Source organism: Jaminaea rosea, assembly GCF_003144245.1.
Source record: "Jaminaea rosea strain MCA 5214 unplaced genomic scaffold BDZ90scaffold_9, whole genome shotgun sequence".
Classification (NCBI taxonomy): Eukaryota; Fungi; Basidiomycota; class Exobasidiomycetes; order Microstromatales; genus Jaminaea; species Jaminaea rosea.
In genome coordinates, this window is record NW_020289983.1 from 255,867 (window position 1) to 273,241 (window position 17,375).

A 17,375-nucleotide genomic window follows, 5' to 3' on the forward strand; every position below is an offset into this window, starting at 1 on the left:
TCCGGTGGGAGGTGAAAGGGAGGGCGGCCCGTCAGTGGTTGTGGCTGAGGGAGTGACAAGCTTGTCATCTCCCACACTGCGAGGTCCATCGTAGGTGCGCGTGCTGATGGACGTGGGCTTGCGGCCCCACAATGGAGGGGAGGTGGGGCCCCCACCCCCACCACCAGCGACTTTGGTCTTGGCTGATGAGGCCAATGACAGAGGGGCAAAGCTGTGCAGTTGCGAAGTAGCAGGGGTAACAGCGCCCGGTTGGACTCCTTCCTGCGCTCCCACATCGGCTTCCGGGGCCACATCGGGCTGTCCCATTGGACCCTGATCGTCGTTCTTGCGCTTTCGCCTCATCTCATCGCAGTGATCAAAGGAGCGATCTCACCCCCGATGTACGATGTACGTGACGTACGTGACGTGGCGATTTAGGCGTAATAGAGTCACGAGAAGGCTTGACAGCGCCAGGCTCCGGCGGATCGGTCATCTGAGGACTGAAGAGAGCGCTTGGGCTCTGCCCCCAAAGCCCGTTTTGACTCGCCGCGACTCCCGCCGCTCCGATCAAGTCGCCTGAGTCTACTTGGCGGCAGCCACGCGGCGACCGACTTAGGTCGTGGTAGGTGCTTTGGCGGTGAGGAGCAAGGCTCACGATGGCGCGAGGAGCGGTGCGAGATGGCTCAGAGTGGCGCGGTAACATAGCAAGAAGCTAGTAGCAGCACATGAAGCTGTGACCAATCGTTGTCCTGCTGGACGAGTGTCTCACCTGCCTACCCAAAGAATTGCCCCTCCCAACGCCCCTCATTTATGTCCGCGTGAACTTGGGCTTCAGATTGAGATCGTCGAGTCTGTAAAGAGAGCAAAGGGAAAGAGAGAGCACGCGAGCCTTTTGTAAGGCCAAATTGACCATCTGCGATCCAGATAGTGCCTTATCAGTGGTAGCGCTCAGATCTCTCCGACCTGTGAGCAAGACAGGAAGAATGTCGAGCTCGCTCCACCCATCGCGTGGCACAGGGTCCAGCCCCTCCTCCACCTCCTCATTCGTTCAGGGTCTCAACGACTGGGTCCCACGGTGTCAAGTCAGCCAAGTCACTCAAGATTCAAGAGGCGCCTTTTCCTGTGGACCCTTGCAGCAGACGAGAAGTTCCGATTTCGTCAGAGAGAGGTCACGATGCATTTGCCAGAGTTCGGGGAGGAGCCACGATGACGTCCACCTGACCTTGATCTGCCGCGAGAAGGATGTCCCTCTTTGTCGACTGGTCGGCAGAGTCCACGTTGTCTTCGTCCTTTTCTTTCCATTAGTGCCTCTTGTGCTCCCACTTCTACATTCACCCTTGGCACCTTGCAAAGCACCTCAATCGCCATGGCCGGACAAGACAACGACGTCGTGACCGCGTATCCCAACCATGCTCCCAACAAACAGGAGCAGAATCTACCTGGCCTCGGTGAGTAGCTTCACTCAAGCCGCTTTCCCCGACCTCCTGCTCACCCTCATCCCGCAACGCTCACGTAGACGCCAAGATGGACCCTCTCGCCTCTCACACCCAGCTCGAGAAGTGGGACGAGAACGGCAAGCCGTACCTGGAAGAGTACGCCGGTAATGGTCGCCTCAAGGGCAAGACGGCTATCGTGACCGGGGGAGACAGCGGCATCGGCCGTTCGGTCGCCCTCATGTTCGCTCGAGAGGGCGCCAATGTCTCGATCGTCTACCTCCCTGCCGAGCAGAAAGACGCAGACGACATCGTTGCGATGTGCGCAAAGAACGCCATGGGATCAAAGGAAATGCACTGCATCCCTGCTGATCTGATGGATGAGAAGGCAGCAAAGGGTGTAGTGGACGAGCACCTGAAAAAGTGGGGGCGATTGGACATTCTGGTCAACAACGCCTCGAAGCAGATCGAGTGCAAGGATTTCTCCCAGGTCGACCTTGCACAGGCGGAGAGCGTTGTTCGCTCCAACTTGCTGGGTATGTTCGCTCTCACCAAGTACTCTATCCCTCACTTGGGCCGCGGGGCCTGCATCATCAACTCGTCCTCGGTGACGGCGAGGAAGGGGTCGTTGGGGATGGTGGACTACTCTTCGACGAAGGGCGCTATCGATACCTTTACGCGCAGTATGGCTGGGCAGCTCATGAAGAAGGGGGTCCGCGTCAATGCGGTTGCGCCTGGACCGGTAGTCACACCACTGCAGCCGGCGTCAAGGTCAGGGGAGTCGATGGAAGGATGGGCTGTTGGTGAGCCAGCATTGCTATGGCAGCGGCCTTCGCAGCCGGCTGAGCAGGGTGAGCAGGCGCGAGAAGACGACGATCTCGTTGACCATTCCATTGCTGACATTCCTTTTCGCCTACCGCGATCTCGCCAGGCCCGGCCTACGTCTTCCTGGCCGATGCTGGTCAGTCCAACCAAATCACCGGCTGTGTCCTGCCCGTCAACAGCGGATCCTACTTTACGTCGTAGGGCTTCTTGCCGTGCCGTTGTCAAAAGGAAATCGATGTAGCTTATCAGTGATTGGCGTGATGGCGTTGTTGTGAGGATGCAGTCGCCGGCTCAAAGCGCAATGCAGCAGTCCTCGCCGGTCCCGCTGTCGAAGCAGTGCAAGCGCTATGCCTCTCATTCGCCTTCTTGCCTTGCTCTGCGCTCCTCGGCGCATCGGCGTAAAGGAGCAAATCTTAGCTCGGACGTGTGCCCATGAATAGCAGAGCGACGACGCCCAGTGATCACGGTTCTTCTACATACGCCCCGTCACATCTACTCTGCGAACCAGAGCTGTCTTCCTCCTAGCCTAGGCGAGCCCGGATGCCCGACCCGTTTTCTTCTTTCCACTCGCGAGCAATTCATGATGGAAGCGCCGTGATCCTCCGAAAGCTCATTTTCCTCGTCGTGGATACGAGGAGATTGCGGTGTGCACATTCACTCACTGAAGCACGCACGCACGCATTGATACGGCCAGACTCCTTCGTACGTGTTGTTCTCTGTTGACGTCGACGGTGACCCGGCGGCAGGCTGGTAGCTGACCTGAGTGATCGATGCAAAGCGGGTGGTGGCTGTATGCTCCTCCTCTACTCCGACCGACGGCTCTGACGTGAAGGCCAGGCAGGCTACTCTGTCTGTGTGCTCTCCGGCAAGCAATTCTCCCAGTCATCCACTTTCTACTCTCAACTCAGCCCCGTCCGCCCGGCAGCCGCTCACTCTCCTGCGAGCAAGACCCGTGAGCCTTTCGTGCGCCCTCGCCCGCTTGCCCGCACCCGCCTGCCGATCCGCGGCTTCAAGCAACGACGATCGTCGACGAGACGAGACGACGACAATTCCACCACCGGGTTCAGGCACACAGCCGCCTCGGATCTCTGCTTCTCTTCTCTCCTGCATCCTCATTACCATCACGCTTGTCCTTCTTTGTCTCTTTCTCATCTATTCTCGCTCTAGGCACCATCAACAGCGGCGACGACGCCCCGAACGAGCATTTGAAGTTCATTGCTGCTCTAGCCGCCGCCTCCGCCGCCAACATCAACTTGCGGCCAATTGTCAGCGATCCGCGATCGGCTCAGCCCCTTTTATTTTCTAGTACTTCGCAACGCAACCTTCTCTCACGGCCTGGCCTGCCAAAGGTCTTCTTTGCTGCCTCACAACACATCCATGCAATAGGCTCATTCGAACCGATCGCACTCGCACCTCCTGTCGTCGTCTCAGCAGCATGGCGTCGGCGGACGGTGCAGCGAGCAGTAGCGGCTACATGCCTGCCGCGCCCTCGCCTTCAGCACCACGGCGTCGATCGAGGCGCTCACGAGCGGTCGTCATCGCTCTCATCGCTCTCGCCCTCTCGACAAGCGGCGTGGATGCCACGGATCTGCGGTACAATACCCATCGCCCTTCAACGTCGTCTCTCGCTGCGATTCCCTTTTCACCGCGGCGGCGCGACTCCCACTTCCCGCCTCCTGCCCATGCGCTGGGAGGCAAGAGGCCACCAGCGCAGCCTACAACGGATCCCATCTACTTTTCATCCTCGCACTCTTTGATACCCACGAAGGAGCAAGACAAGGTGGGAAAGGGGTCGATAGCCGGCGGCAATAACGGCAATGGTAGTGGCCAGGGGCCGAGCAAGGGCAAAGGCAAAGAGCAGCAACAGATTCCACCGCCAGACGCCTTTCCATACCTGACAGACATCGGACTGCGGCACAAAGTTCCGTTCAAGTCGGGCATGCCCCAGGCCGGCAGCTCGTGGAACGATGCCGGGCTGCGGCCTAATGTTGATCCGAACATGCCCAGCGAGCGTCGGCCAGAGAGGAAGTCGACGCGAAAGACCGGGGCCGCGAAGAGTAGCGACCATGGAGGCTTCCGCGACGATACGCAAGCGTCCCCACCCTCCTCTGCCTCAGGTGGCGAGGACGACGAGGCTGGCCACTCACATTCGGATCGCTGGACGCTCAAGGCGGAAGACCCCACACATTCTTCGTCAAGCGACGCAGAAGCAGTCGCTCTCGCCGAAGAGTGGTCGCAGCAACCATCACCTCCGCCACCGCCAGGCACAGACCCATCCTCCTTAGCTGCCCAACCTGCCCTACTTCGGCTGAGCAGCCAGCTCCTATCCTCCTCCAAGCAGGTCTGGAAATGGATCGCCTCTGCTTCCAAAAATGATCACGATGGCATAGCGCTCACGATGCTCAAGCCAAAAGTGCATCGCCCCTACATCTCACGCCTGCCACTGATCCCAAACGACTCCAAGCGGGACTTGGTCGCCACAATTGTGGGGAGTCTGGTCCTCTTTACGATTCTGGCCATGCTGTGGAACTCGCGCGTGTCGGAGGAGGAGTTTGTGCGGGTAAAGAGGATAAAAGAGTTCGGAAATGCGAGCAGGAGCCCTGAGATGTTGGCTACCTTGTTTGAGGGTGGAGAGGGGGAGGAGGACGGGGGCTACAGACGCGGCGAAGGAGCTGCGTCGGTTGCGTACTCGAGCTCGGCGGCGGGAAGAAGACGGAGGAGGGCTGCGACTGCTGGTGGGGGACGACGAGACCCGGATGGCAGTGGAGATGAGAGCGATAGTGATGCGACGCTTCTAGCTGGGACAATAGCGCCGAGTAGACGGCCGAAGCCCATGAGCAGATCCAGCGCCGAGGCCATCGCGAAGAGAAATCGAGGCAGCGCAGGTTGGCTGGGAGGCTGGCTTGGCGGATGGGGTTCATCACAGCAGCAACGACGACGTGCGACTCGCAGCGATGGGGCCATCGCCCTCCCACTTCTTGCACGCAGCAGTAGCGGTGACGCGAGTGGAAGTAGCTGCGCCTCCACGCCGCGCCCACCTCACTTCATCTTCGAGGATCGCGACTTCGAAACACAAGGCGGAATTGCCTCCGCCTCCGCTTCTGTCACTCCGACGGGGCGTCGCTGGGGACTTCCGACGCCTTCGTCTTTGCAGTCAGCGCTGGCTGCTGCAGCTTCCGCCGCCTCGGGGGCCGTCCCGTCTACACCGACGTCGACGCTCCCCTCGACTTCTTCCTCCCTGGCATCGACTCCGAGCACAAATGCAGGCGCTAGCGATTCAGGGTTCCTCGGCAAGACGTCCCGCCCTTTTCGCTCCCTGACTCCGCAGCCTCCACAAACGCAACGGCAGCGCGAGCGTGAACGTTCGAGGGAGCGAAGGAAGCAACGCCAACAACAGAGCGGGAGCGACGAAGCTGCAGCAGCAATGGCGAACCTCAGCGACCTCGAGGATGGCAAAGCGCCCAGCGCAACGGCGCACAGGTGGGGCAATATCATCGACGAAGATGGCGTGCCACTGCGCAGTGCCAGTGCGAACTCGCATCGAAGCTGGGCTTCCTCCCTCAGGCCGTGGGGTGCTGTGGCGAGTGGAAGTGGGAGCACGAGCAGCAGCTTGGATGGGTTACCGTCCTTATCGAGCCTCACGCCGGACGAGCCGCTCAAGAGGCCGGGCTACCGCTGGGCCCCCTCCTCGTCGTCAACCAGCGAGATACAGCAGACTGGCGCGACGAGCGGCGCTACTGGCGGAGGCGCACAGCTCGAGTCGGTGATTGCTGTACCTCCCCCCGGCGGCGAGTGGCAGCATACCAACGGCGATGGAGCAGCATCGGCGGCTCGGTGGAAAGGGAAGGGAAGGGATGTGTGAAAGCGGCAGAGGCCGTTACTCTCACGTCGCTGTACATAGCGCATACTCCACTCTCTTCACCTATCCGCTGTACATAGCTTGTACATAGCCGCCATCTGGCCTTTTCTCTTTGACCTTTCTTGAGGCAGCACCTCTTCGCAGTAGCAGCAGCTTCTTGTTGATGATATCACCATCTATTTAGCACAGCGCGTTCGAGAGTGGCGAAATCGCTTGTCTCTGGCGGCCGGAAGACCTCTTGTCAGGGCGTGGCAAAAGTCACTGGAGTGTATTCTGGCGCTCGCTGCACACAGCATCAAGATAAGGTGTCCTTCTCCTGACCCTTCGCCTCCCCATCCTTGTCCTCCAATGAGGCCTCCTTCGTCTTCTGCTCCAACTCCTTGACATCCTCCTGATCCGGCTTTGTGCTTGCCGGCTCAGCCCCGCCGCCTGCTGCCATTCTTGTGAGTAGGAATTGGACGACATTTTCGCGGTCATTCATCTGCGACTCTGATGTCGGGCCGCGACCGAAGTTGTTGCGCAGGTCCCAGAGGGACAGCTCTGGCGGATCATCCTCCTCATCGTCATCCAGCTCGGCATCGCCATTTGTTGGTGCCGTCTTCTTGTCCTCAGAGGAGCCCGTCGCCGCCTCGCTCTTCTTGTCCTCGTCAGCTTGCTTCGCCGCCTCTTGCCTCCTCTTCCTCTTGCTCTCTGCTCTTCTCTTCATCTCCTCCTCCCTCTGCTTCTCCCTGATCACCTTTGCTCCCTCTGTGTCTTCCTTCTCCAGGTCCTCTATCCTCTCTACAAGTGCCTTGACGAGTGGCAAGTGACCATTGAGGCCCGCCCAATGCAGTGGCGTGTTGCCTGATGAGTTCTGGTGCAACAGGAGCGAGAGGGAGGAGAGTGGGGAGAGAAGGTTGAAGGTATCTGCCACACCAACGGCAAACTGGTGTCAGCACGTGCGTACAGACTTGAAGAAATCATCATACTCACCCAGATGTCCATTCGCGCAAACATAATGGAACATGCCATTCCCAGACCCGTCTACCACCTGGGCGAGGACAGCCTGCTTCACCTTGACGGCTCCCTGCGTGGACGGCGGTACCAGCTCGTCGAGGTAAGCGCCGAGGTCCTCGACCTCGCCTGCTCGGGCACAGTAGAGGAGATCGTCGATTTGCTCGTCATTGAGCTTGACTGGCTGTGTTGACTGTGACATGACTGTATGCTGATGATGGTGAGGACGCGGAAAGGCGAAGCTTTTGTCGTACGGCACCAAATTTGAGCGGGAGCAGGGCAAGCAAACCCGCGCAAAGCGACTCGACTCGATCTCCAACTCGGAGCTCCAGAGTCGGACTGGCCGTGGGCAGAGCCAAAGTCCGTGCGTTGCTTTGCTCTCGTTCCCAACCACCACCTTGACGGCCGCCCTCTCACGCCCGTTCCTACCATGACTTCATCCAACCCTTCGAGACGGTCCAAAATCACTCAAGCATCAATCCTGCTCCTCGCGTCAATGGCCGGTGCAGATCCACTCACACGTCGCGCCCCAACAGCGAGCGCAGCAGCGTTGGACTGCGCACAACCCCTCACCTTCGGATCCAATCAATACGACCTTTCCTCTCTCTCTTCTCTCGACCCTGTCATCATATCAGCCAAGTACGATACCCCGCCGAGCATCACAACCTATTCCCTCGCTCTCTCCCTGTGCAAACCGCTCCCCTCCGACCAATCCTGTGGCTCAGGCACGCGTGTATGCCAAAGAGTCTCTTCCAAACTCTCAGCAGGCGGTGACGACGTAGTCAACCAGATCATCCCTTTCTACGGCGACGGGGCAGCATATCGCTATGAGCTGGAAGACGTATCGACCGACGGCAAAGAATGGACACTAGAGCTCAAAGGCCCGGAGTACGCGGGAAGACGGCAGAAATTGGAGATACAGATGTCATGTGACCCCTCGGCGTCAGTGGAAAGCAAACCGACATTCAAGGGGTACGATCTAATGGAAGGCGAGGGGAAGGTGAGCTGGAGGACGAAGATCGCTTGCCCCATGAGCACGAAGGATAAGGATGGGGACCCGGCTGGGGATGGGACGAACCCGCTGCAGCCAGCACAAGGGGGATGGGGGTTCTTTAGCTGGTTCTTTTTCCTGTGAGTTGGGCGATGCTCACCTGACGAAGCTTTCGATCAAGACTCACTCGACCTGCTTATATGCGCATGCAGCATTATCATGGGTCTCATCATCTACTTCGTACTCGGTACCTACCAGAATCACCAGAAGTACGGCGTCTACGAGATCCCGCATCGCGACTTCTGGAGGGAGGCGCCTTACCTTGTTCAGGACGCTGGAAGACATGCGTGGAAGTCTATCGCTGGTGGGTCGGGTGGAGGAAGCAGTGGCAGGGGAAGCGGAGGATATGAGCCCCTCTGAGCCCTGAGGTAGCCTGGTGACGCCGGCAGCGCCTCAAGATGCTTCCTCGGAGCATGGCCTGGCCAGAAGTCGCTGTGCCGGGCCCTTAGCTTCATCGCCAGCACACGACAAGGTAGCGCTGCTGCTCCAGGCGCGGAGGACCCTTCGCAGCCTTCGGCGACTATCAGCACCTCGAGCGGTACTACTGCACGGAGCCATGGTCAGCGGCTTCGGCACGCGTTGACAGCGTATGTCTACCTGCGCATTTTGTTGAGGCGGCATCACGCCTCACTGCTTACTGTACAGACTATCAGCGCATGTCGACTTTCTGGAAAAGCTATTTGGCATTGCTACGGAGCACGTAGAGGTAGCGCGAGAGAGAACGACAGGATACAGCGTAGTTGCAGGCCGAAGGAGAGAGGGATAATGTTATCGTTGCAAATCCACAGAAACGTAATCCTAGACATAATTATGTGCAAGAAGACGAGGAGGTGGTGTCCGATTTCATGACTGGCTGGCTGACTGATGAACTGTCGTGTGGCCCGCTGACACTTTACAGGAGCGAGCCTCCAACGACAATAGCGAAGAGCGTGGCCGCTCCAGCCGAGAGGAGGAGTGCACCAGTGTGTGCGGAGCGCGAGGCGCCCGACGCGTTACTGCCGCTGAGGGAGTTGGTGCCCGTCGTCAGGGAGGGCTGTGTCGAGGTAACGAAAGCGGTCGATGTCGAGCGGTTCGAGGAGGAAGGTGTGGATGCGGCGGCGGAAGAGGGGAGGGGAGAAGAGGAAGTTGGCGCAGCGGCGGCAGCAGGGGAGGAAGATGAGGGTGTCAGATTCTATGTTCGAGGGTTAGGAGAAAGGTGATGGAAAGCGCTTCGTCAGGCGAATGTGCTTTTGCTCGCAGCCACTTGAGCCTGGCACCGTAACGAAGCGGCAGAAAGGAGAGCGAGATGCCCCCCTCCTCTGCCACAATGTCACACTACACTGACTCTTTCCCATTCCGCACTGTACTCACCGAAGCAGTGGCTACCGCGTTCGCGGCAACCGGGTTGGGAAGGCCAGATCCACCGACGATGTTGGTCTGAGTAGCCGCAGCCGAGTCGACGGAGAGGGACGGCGGACCGACGCCACCGCCGGTCGATGCGGTGGCCGAGCTAGCGGGCGATACTTGCTGCCTGTTGGCTGCAGTCCCCGAGGGCACGAGGCCGATGCTGACGGGAGCGTTCTGGGCCTGGCCGTTCTTGAGCTCAGCGAACCCGACGCGCGGCGTAGGCTCGTACTCGTAGACGGAGAAGACGTTCTTGAGGAACGAATCACCGACAATCCATTCGGGAGCACCACTGCCCAAATTAGCTCCGAAGATAGCCCCCAAACAATAGTTTTGACCAGAGCGGTCCTGTGCAACAGTGCCACCGCTGAAGTCTGCCGAGCTGATGCTCCAAGTCTTTCCGCCGAAGGTGAATGCGACATTCAAGTTCGTGTCGCACGGGTAGGCGTAGTAACCCTGCTCACCACCGACGTTGACGGGCTGAGCGTTGGGAATCTGCGAGTAGAATTGGTCGGCAATATCCTCCGGAGCACCAATGAGTGTTGTGCCCGTGTCGATAGCGGCGAGCTGGCCGGACGTGCTGATCGTATTGCCATTCAGCTGGACATTGTCCAGCGGAATTGCCCAGTAGCCTGCTCGTCCGCGCTGGCTATTCGGCAAGTTCGTGTAGGTGATGTCGCCCTGGTACTGATTGCCATCAATCTCGCCCAAGGTGAAAACGCCGCCCGAACTGAGGGCGTCCTGACTTGCCATCTTGTTGCGCTGCAGCTGGAAAGTGAACGCCTGCGTCTGAAGAGTGCCAGACTTGGCCAGCACCTCCCAGAAGGGCGTGGCGCCAGAGGTGGCAAGCTGCTCGAAGCCCATTCCCATGATGCCCGACGTGGGGGAGCGAAGCGTACCCGTAGCCAGCTGGGTGACACCGGCGACCGTGGTGTTGAAGACGGTGTAGCCAGCGAGGGCTACAGTGTCCGCGTAAAGGGTGCCGCGCACAGCGCCTGAGCCGTACTGGATTTGGAAAGGCGTCTGAGACTGGACAGAGCTGCTGGAGGCACCAGTGTTGTACAAGGCGACGTCGGCACATTGACTTGATCTGCAGTCAGCGTCGGTCACCCAGAAGTCACTAGAGCCGGTGTCGAGAATAATGTTGAAGTTTTGCGCGGGCGTACCAACGGCGACCTGAGCAAAGTAGAAGCTACAGCGGGGAGAAGGATAGGAATGAGCGTGCTGTTCCACTCCTCCACATCATCAAGGCAATAGTGGCGTACTCACGAGTCTTGACCGTAGTCGACGAGACCGGCGACTTGCCTCTTCTCGGCGTCGCTGGCCTTCTTCTTCCCGTACTTTTGCTGAACGTAAGCCTTCTGATTGGCGGCGAACTCCTTGACCTTGTCCATGCTGTCGAGAGGCTGACGCTTCGAGTGGTTCAGCTCGAGGCGGATCGACTCGCCCTGGTTGCGCTTCGCGAAGACGCCATCGTTCGTGGAACGCTTGACGTTCTGGGACGACGCGGCAGCGGCTTCATCAGCGGCGAAGCGTTGGTCACCGACCGATTGAGGGAGGACAATCGAGTTGGCGGTCAACGCCGAGAGGGCCGTCAAGCCGGCGACGGCTGCGAAGTTCCTCATGTCGGGGCGCGTGAGGATAGATGAATACGATGGATGAAAGAGAGGATGGAAAATGCGAAGGGGTCGCGACAGATGTTTATGTGATGTGGTAACAAAGAAAGTTGTGACTAGCTCGGATTCCTGGACCGCTGACTGCTCTCTCAGTGGCAATGACGAGCGAGCGAGCAATGGAGGGGCCGTGGGCGGGCGGCGGGATCGTACGGGCTTCTTGGCCGAGGCTAAAGCAGGAATTCCACGCTCTTGCTGCTTGCTTGTGCTGCATCGTCGGCGTCCTGCAGCGCAGACCAGCCTGAGAGCTTAGTCGCCCCCGCATTGCAGACCGTCTCTAACGTCATTGGTTTCCGCGGCCGCCGAGCGCTGAGAGAGGAGAAGCGGTCGGCGCGGTCTTTGAAAATCGTCCTGACAGTCTGCGAAGGGCAGCAAAAATTGGCACAGCCTCGTCGCCGGCGTGGACGCGGTCGGAGGTCGCGCTTGAATTCAAGTCAGACAAGCCGGCGACTCAGGAGGTGAGCTTGGCAGGGCACGAACGACATCAGCAGCAAGCACCAGCTTTGCGACGTCTTTGAATGCGCTGCCAATGCTATCGATGGGCGTTATTCGACGGTCACTCACACTGGTCGCTCCATTATTCACGTCTGCACCGTCACGCCGCGGTGCCGAGCTCGGCAGGTGCGTTTGGAGATCGACGGCTGCCATTGCCGACTGACTGCCGATTCCAATAAAATGAGGCAGGTGGAGGCCGTAGACGCGCTGCATCCGATCACTTCATACGGCAGGGTTCTACGAGGACCCCTCACGACATCACATTGCTGGATTGAGGAAGAATATCCGCACGCAGCCCTACCGCCGGCTCTTGAGCGGGGTGCAGCACAGATCTGGCATGCTGCGTGAATGAAAATGGTATCAGTTGTGCTCAACGTGCATCGTCAAAGATCACCGCGTCCCCTCTTCGAAAGATCACAGCGCCTTCCTCTTCCTCTTGGGTGCGAGACCACCGTCTGCGGCAGGCCTGTCAATGGCAAGCTCGTCCGTGGCGTGCTGTAAAGCCTGCCCTCTCAATATCTCCTTCTTGACTGCCGTAGCTTTTTTCACCTTTGCTTGGGCGGTCTTGCCCGTGGCCCCTTTCTTGTCCCCCTCCCCTTTGGTCCTCTGATCCTTGTAGGGCTTCGGCGGCAATCCTTCCGCAGCCCGCTGTGCATCCTTACCGGCCTTTGCGATATCAGTCCCCGCCATCTCCTTTGGCAATTCGCTCAATGCCTTCAACTTCTCTTTCACCCCCCGCCACGCCCCTTCCTCTTCCGGCAGCCCCTGCAACTCGTAGAGAGCCTCGATCTCCCCCTTCCATACCCGCCAGCTCGCCGCAGGTGTCTCGAGCACCAGAGGCATCCCGGCGAAGCGCTCCTGATTCATGATACACCAAAAGGGCGCCAGGCCGATGTGCCCCTGCCCAATGTTCTCATGCCGATCTTTGCGAGACCCAAGCGCTTCCTTGGAGTCATTGAGGTGCATGCCGTGCAGGTACTGCGCACCGATGATGCGGTCAAAGTCGGCCATCATCGCGTTGAAGCCTGCGATGGTGTGAATGTCGAACCCAGCAGCAAAAGCGTGCGCCGTGTCCAGACAGACGCCCACTTTCCCCTTGTCCCTGACTTGGGCGATGACGTCTGCCAGCTCCTCGAAGTATCGCCCCACTTGCTGACCCTGACCTGCCATGTTCTCGAGTAGAATGATCGGGCACGAAAGGTTTTCTTTTGCGAGTGTGAGGTGGGCTTCATTGATGCACGTGGCGATATTCGTACAAGCTTGCTCCTTTGTGCACTCGCCTACGCCGGAGCCTGGATGGAAGTTGTACACCGAGATGCCGAGCAGGGCGCACCTTCGCAGATCGTCGAGGAAGCTATCCATGGCTTGAGCCCGCTTGACATTGTTCGGATTGCCCAAATTGATCAGGTAGGAGCCGTGTGGCAAGCACCTCTTACCCGTGTACCCAAGAGCAGGGAGCCACCGCCTGAAGCGATCGATATTCTCCTGCGCGAGGGGCTTGTAAGTCCAATTCATCTTGGCCTTGAGAAACAGCGCGAAGCCCTCGCAGGCGTAGCGGCGGGCAGAGGCGATGCTGTTTTCCACGCCGTCAGCGATGCTCATGTGAGCGCCCACCCAGTGTGTGCGGTCGGCGAAGGCGTGTAGGTCGGGGGCGTCGAGGACGGGAGGGGAGTCGCTCTTGATCTTGCGACGTTTGGGTGACGCTTTATCATCGGACGAGGTCAGAGGCTTGACGTCTTCGCCGGACTCGACCCCCACAGTCTGAGCTGCTCCGACTTCGCCTTCTGTCGTCGCATCTTCCTTGACGGGCGCCTGACGCTTTTTGCCGCGACCACGCTTGCGTCGCTTCACGGTCAGCTCTACATCCTGCTCCGGCTCAGCCTTGACGACCACTTGCTCGACGACATGCTGGCCGGCATCATCCTCAGCCTTGATCGTTCGACTGCTTGCAATGCGCGTGGAGCGACGCTGTGACATCGAGCTTATGGCTTGCTACTTGTCTTGCATCTTGCAAACTTGTGTTGATGTCAGGAGGCCAGGGCAAGCTGTTCGCTCTTGGTCGCCCGACAAGTGGAGTGGTGGCATCGCTTATGTCAGCACGGATAACGGAGCGCATTTCGCGGCTCTTACGGCCGGCCGTGCAGCACATCGTTTCGCTTTCCTTACCACTCGTCTCGATCAATCACAGCATGGCATCCTCAGCTGCATCTTCTTCACAGCAGCCCGCAGTGGACCCAAAGATATTCAGCCGCTTCGGTAATGGCAAGATCAAGAACATCATCTGCTCGCTGAGCGGCAAGGGTGGTGAGTAGCGCCCACGCCACGAAGACAACGTCCAGTCGTCTTCAAGCGCAGCTCACGCGACTACGCACCGCTTCCTCCCCTCCAACGCTTCAGGCGTTGGCAAGTCCTCCGTTGCAACGCAGCTGGCCCTCAGCATCTCTGCGCAAGGGAAACGCGTAGGCCTGCTCGATCTTGACCTTACTGGGCCCTCCCAAGTACGAATGTGCGGTCTCGAAGGAGCCAAGATCCTTCAATCCTCACAGGGTTGGCTACCAGCCTACGTGGACGCCTCACAACGCTTGGCCGTCATGAGTGTGGCGATGCTGCTCAAGGGCAAGAATGATTCCGTCGTCTGGCGAGGGCCAAAGAAGAATGCGATGATCAAGCAGTTCCTCGGGGACGTCAGGTGGGGCGAGCTTGACTACCTCATCGTCGATACGCCCCCAGGTACGAGCGACGAGCATATCTCTCTAATGGAGTACCTCCGGCCATTCAGCCCCTGCGCTATCCTCGTCACCACACCGCAGGCCGTCTCCCTTGCGGACAATCTGCGCTCACTCGACTTCTGCTCTAAGGTCGGGCTGCCAGTCGTGGGGCTGATAGAGAACATGAGTGGATATGTGTGCCCGCATTGTGCTGAGTGTACAAATGTGTGGGGAAAGGGTGGTGGGCAGGCGCTCGCTGAGAGGGAGGGCATCAGGTTCTTGGGGAGGATACCAATTGATCCGGGGTTGGTGAGGGTGCTGGATGATGCCAAGGACGAGGCGGTTGCATTGGCAAAGGGCGCGAGTGCAGGAGAACAGGGGGCCGTCAAGAAAGTCGAGGCAGCCACAGGATCAACATCAGCGGCGACGAATGGCGTCGATGTGACTGAATCGCTACCAGCAACGTCAACACCTGAGACGGCCGTGGCAAAGGAAAGCGCCACACCCGCAGGCACTCTCCTCAGTCGCACCCTCATGCAGCGATATCGCGACTCGCAGACGTTTCCCATCTTCGCCGAGATTGCAACGAAGGCCATCGAGGGTGTGGAAGAGCATGCGCGGAGAGTGAGCGAGCAGGGGGACGATGTCGCGCAACAGGCGCTATCAACCGCGGAAGGAAGGTGAGCAGAAGCAAGCTCGCTTTTGTAGATGTTTCTTCATTTGTTCTCTGTAATACCACTGCATTGCACGTCTCAGTCTTCGAAGGGCGGCAACCCGAACAGCTCGGGATTGAAATCCTCCAGCCCACCCTTGAGCGTGACCGTCGCTCCAATATCCTCGCCAACGACTTTGAGCAGATTGGCGTCCGGAACCCACGCCACCTGCATCCCAGCAGCGATAGCTGCCTCAACGCCATTCGTAGCATCCTCAAAGACGAGCACACTCCCCTCTCCGCCCTTCAGTCGCCCGTCATTCTCCTCCCCTTGATCTCGGATGCTGGCAGCGAATGCCTTCCCCAATCCAAGTCCCTCCCTCGCCGCCAGGAGAAAAATGTCCGGAGCAGGCTTAGCTCTCTTCAGCCTCTCATCACTCCCCGTGATCGCCCTCCCCTCGAAATGCTTGTAGATCTCAGGATTGGCTCCACTCTTAATCTCGTAGTTGGGCTTCTTCGACCCCGTAGCCACGCAGATCGGAATCTTGTGCTTGGCCAAATGAGCAACCAAGCGTTGAGCGCCAGGCATAGGCTTGACGGTCTCGAAAGCCTTGAGGAGGAGGTCGTTGCGGTCTTTGAGGAAAGTGGGAACTTCGAAGGGGCAAGCAGCGATGTCGTACTTCTCATCGTGCCCGGCACGGGGAGGCCAGAGGGCGCCTAGGAGGATCTCTGTTGCTTCCTTTTCGCTGCGTCCCATGAGACGTTCTGGGGACGTACATCAGACTAGTGGTCAGCTTGGGCATCGCCACCACACGGGATGGCAGCAGGCGCCGCCGCCGCCCTTACCCTTGATCTCCCAAGTCTGCTCTTTGCCGTAGGGCCTGAGCACCTCGTTGACCACGTCCGTGTAGATGGTCTCAGAGTCGATGAGCAACCCATCGCTATCAAACAGCACAGCCTTGACGGTCTGTGGGCCAGGCGCTCGTGATCTGGCAGGCGCAGCTGACATTGCGGTCTTGTTGGACGAGAGAAAGGTGAGTCAAGGGAGGAAGAAGTGTTGGATCGCTCTTCCCGCCCCCAGTCGCGCTCGGACCTCAGGACCTCAACCTCGGCCTCCTCGCCGGCCGACGGGCGGACAACTTCAAGCGGGAGGGCACGGTATGCTTTGCAGCAAGCTGGTTGAGATGGTGGTATATTACTCGGGATAGGGACAAGGACGATCGTCAACACATCTAGCAGAACGAGGCAGTGTACACCCTCAACCGTGCAACACGGACCACAGGAAAAGGAGGAACACCTGCGGGTGAGAAGGGAGGAGGACGTATGCGTCAGCTTTCCACCCACCTTGCATGGTATTTCGCCTCCTCCTGAACTCACTAGCGCACAGAATCCAGCCAATCCCATCACCTTGACATTGCGCCACCACATCGTCCTCCTCAGGCCCTTGGCTCTACGCCTAAAAGCCGTGCTCTGATTCGCAGCCTCGCCCGTCCTGTCCACCAGCAAGCTGATCCTCTCTCCGCGAGAGAGGACCTGCTCGATGTTCTGCGTCATAATGTCGCGAACGGCACCTAGCTCCGCTTGAGCAGCTTTGACTGGGTCGGACTCGGGGGAAGAGGAGAAGCGTTTGCGAAGGGCTTGGAGGGTGGGCGCGAAGTGGGCGAGGTGCGGCGCATCGGGGGAGCTGGGGGAAGGGGTGGGGTTGAGAGAGAGGAACTGTTGGCGAAGAGGCAGGTCCAGTAGCATGTCAGCTTCGCCTCAGGTGGTCGTGAAGTTGTTCGCATCGCCTTGGTCGTACACACCTCCTTCTGCACCTCTGACAAAAACGCAAAGGGCAATCTCCTCCCTCCCTGCCCATCAGCAACACAGAGATATACCCATCCCTCCTCGCTCACGTAGTGAAAGAGCTGCGAGAGTGGGTGAGCAGACAGGGAGATAGAGTATCAGCGCCTGCGCCTCGGTAACAGCGCAAGTAAAACTGCTATCAAAATCGCAGCGAATCTTGACACTCACCCACTCCTCAAAGGCATAAGAGAGTCGACTCGAGTTGGGCGGGATGCGCGTCAAGATCGTCGAGGCGGCGCTGAGGAAGCGATCAGAGCCTTCGTCGTGCGACTCGACGATGATATTCGAGCCGGAGGCGATAAGTGCCAAGGGAATGGGCATGACGAGTGGTTGAGGCTGGTGATAGTGGGGTTCGGTGAGGTGTGGAGACGAGGGCAAAGGGGGACGGAACCAGGCCAGGTTGACGCACCGAGGGTCGAGGCGAGACGGGCGCGGCTTGAGCATCCATCTCCGCTGGAGCCCTGGACGTTACGGTCACG

General features: G+C 59.0%; 10 protein-coding genes across 10 annotated transcripts; 5 read left to right on the forward strand and 5 right to left on the reverse strand.

The window, feature by feature from the left end:
• Nucleotides 1-1,274: 1,274 nt before the first annotated feature.
• Nucleotides 1,275-2,467, forward strand: BDZ90DRAFT_232885 (NAD(P)-binding protein). Its single transcript, XM_025506424.1, has 3 exons — nucleotides 1,275-1,427; nucleotides 1,496-2,263; nucleotides 2,344-2,467. The coding sequence occupies exons 1-3, from the start codon at nucleotides 1,346-1,348 to the stop codon at nucleotides 2,436-2,438; spliced, it is 945 nt and encodes a 314-aa protein (XP_025361386.1). The 5' UTR covers nucleotides 1,275-1,345; the 3' UTR covers nucleotides 2,439-2,467.
• Nucleotides 2,468-3,275: 808 nt separating this feature from the next.
• Nucleotides 3,276-6,344, forward strand: BDZ90DRAFT_232886 (hypothetical protein). Its single transcript, XM_025506425.1, has one exon. The coding sequence runs from the start codon at nucleotides 3,673-3,675 to the stop codon at nucleotides 6,097-6,099; it is 2,427 nt and encodes an 808-aa protein (XP_025361387.1). The 5' UTR covers nucleotides 3,276-3,672; the 3' UTR covers nucleotides 6,100-6,344.
• A 47-nt stretch (nucleotides 6,345-6,391) lies between these two features.
• Nucleotides 6,392-7,291, reverse strand: BDZ90DRAFT_275077 (hypothetical protein; the record flags this gene model as incomplete). Its single annotated transcript, XM_025508863.1, has 2 exons — nucleotides 6,392-7,002; nucleotides 7,069-7,291. 2 exons carry the CDS (start codon nucleotides 7,289-7,291, stop codon nucleotides 6,392-6,394), a joined length of 834 nt encoding a protein of 277 aa, XP_025361388.1.
• A 185-nt stretch (nucleotides 7,292-7,476) lies between these two features.
• Nucleotides 7,477-8,958, forward strand: BDZ90DRAFT_232887 (hypothetical protein). Its single transcript, XM_025506426.1, has 2 exons — nucleotides 7,477-8,220; nucleotides 8,293-8,958. Exons 1-2 carry the CDS (start codon nucleotides 7,520-7,522, stop codon nucleotides 8,498-8,500), a joined length of 909 nt encoding a protein of 302 aa, XP_025361389.1. The 5' UTR covers nucleotides 7,477-7,519; the 3' UTR covers nucleotides 8,501-8,958.
• On the forward strand, nucleotides 8,706-9,397 carry BDZ90DRAFT_192018 (hypothetical protein). Its single transcript, XM_025503875.1, has one exon. It carries the CDS (start codon nucleotides 8,986-8,988, stop codon nucleotides 9,337-9,339), a length of 354 nt encoding a protein of 117 aa, XP_025361390.1. The 5' UTR covers nucleotides 8,706-8,985; the 3' UTR covers nucleotides 9,340-9,397.
• Nucleotides 9,060-11,257, reverse strand: BDZ90DRAFT_192048 (acid protease). Its single transcript, XM_025503876.1, has 3 exons — nucleotides 10,793-11,257; nucleotides 9,384-10,715; nucleotides 9,060-9,286 (listed from the first exon to the last, which is right to left on the reverse strand). Exons 1-2 carry the CDS (start codon nucleotides 11,146-11,148, stop codon nucleotides 9,455-9,457), a joined length of 1,617 nt encoding a protein of 538 aa, XP_025361391.1. The 5' UTR covers nucleotides 11,149-11,257; the 3' UTR covers nucleotides 9,060-9,286; nucleotides 9,384-9,454.
• An 848-nt stretch (nucleotides 11,258-12,105) lies between these two features.
• Nucleotides 12,106-13,293, reverse strand: BDZ90DRAFT_246526 (AP endonuclease; the record flags this gene model as incomplete). The annotated part of the gene is made up of 2 exons (XM_025507564.1): nucleotides 12,106-12,326; nucleotides 12,354-13,293. 2 exons carry the CDS (start codon nucleotides 13,291-13,293, stop codon nucleotides 12,106-12,108), a joined length of 1,161 nt encoding a protein of 386 aa, XP_025361392.1.
• A 564-nt stretch (nucleotides 13,294-13,857) lies between these two features.
• On the forward strand, nucleotides 13,858-15,152 carry BDZ90DRAFT_232890 (cytosolic Fe-S cluster assembling factor CFD1). Its single transcript, XM_025506427.1, has 2 exons — nucleotides 13,858-13,995; nucleotides 14,089-15,152. Exons 1-2 carry the CDS (start codon nucleotides 13,881-13,883, stop codon nucleotides 15,081-15,083), a joined length of 1,110 nt encoding a protein of 369 aa, XP_025361393.1. The 5' UTR covers nucleotides 13,858-13,880; the 3' UTR covers nucleotides 15,084-15,152.
• On the reverse strand, nucleotides 15,152-15,991 carry BDZ90DRAFT_207634 (HAD-like protein; the record flags this gene model as incomplete). Its single annotated transcript, XM_025503986.1, has 2 exons — nucleotides 15,152-15,816; nucleotides 15,898-15,991. Coding segments are annotated over 2 exons (759 nt in total), but the record flags the coding sequence as incomplete, so codon positions are not given.
• A 318-nt stretch (nucleotides 15,992-16,309) lies between these two features.
• Nucleotides 16,310-17,217, reverse strand: BDZ90DRAFT_280269 (synaptobrevin-domain-containing protein; the record flags this gene model as incomplete). Its single annotated transcript, XM_025509263.1, has 4 exons — nucleotides 16,310-16,348; nucleotides 16,429-16,767; nucleotides 16,854-16,958; nucleotides 17,065-17,217. The coding sequence occupies 4 exons, from the start codon at nucleotides 17,215-17,217 to the stop codon at nucleotides 16,310-16,312; spliced, it is 636 nt and encodes a 211-aa protein (XP_025361395.1).
• Between the last annotated feature and the right edge of the window lie 158 nt (nucleotides 17,218-17,375).

Coding starts and splice junctions, on each gene's coding strand:
- BDZ90DRAFT_232885 (XM_025506424.1), top strand. CDS start 1,346: ATGGCCGGACAAGACAACGACGTCGTGACCGCGTATCCCAACCATGCT. Junction 1,428..1,495: donor GCAGAATCTACCTGGCCTCG/GTGAGTAGCTTC, acceptor ACGCTCACGTAG/ACGCCAAGATGGACCCTCTC. Junction 2,264..2,343: donor TTCGCAGCCGGCTGAGCAGG/GTGAGCAGGCGC, acceptor CGATCTCGCCAG/GCCCGGCCTACGTCTTCCTG.
- BDZ90DRAFT_192018 (XM_025503875.1), top strand. CDS start 8,986: ATGACTGGCTGGCTGACTGATGAACTGTCGTGTGGCCCGCTGACACTT.
- BDZ90DRAFT_232887 (XM_025506426.1), top strand. CDS start 7,520: ATGACTTCATCCAACCCTTCGAGACGGTCCAAAATCACTCAAGCATCA. Junction 8,221..8,292: donor TTTAGCTGGTTCTTTTTCCT/GTGAGTTGGGCG, acceptor ATGCGCATGCAG/CATTATCATGGGTCTCATCA.
- BDZ90DRAFT_232886 (XM_025506425.1), top strand. CDS start 3,673: ATGGCGTCGGCGGACGGTGCAGCGAGCAGTAGCGGCTACATGCCTGCC.
- BDZ90DRAFT_192048 (XM_025503876.1), bottom strand. CDS start 11,148: ATGAGGAACTTCGCAGCCGTCGCCGGCTTGACGGCCCTCTCGGCGTTG. Junction 10,716..10,792: donor GTCGACTACGGTCAAGACTC/GTGAGTACGCCA, acceptor TCCCCGCTGTAG/CTTCTACTTTGCTCAGGTCG.
- BDZ90DRAFT_232890 (XM_025506427.1), top strand. CDS start 13,881: ATGGCATCCTCAGCTGCATCTTCTTCACAGCAGCCCGCAGTGGACCCA. Junction 13,996..14,088: donor CTCGCTGAGCGGCAAGGGTG/GTGAGTAGCGCC, acceptor CCAACGCTTCAG/GCGTTGGCAAGTCCTCCGTT.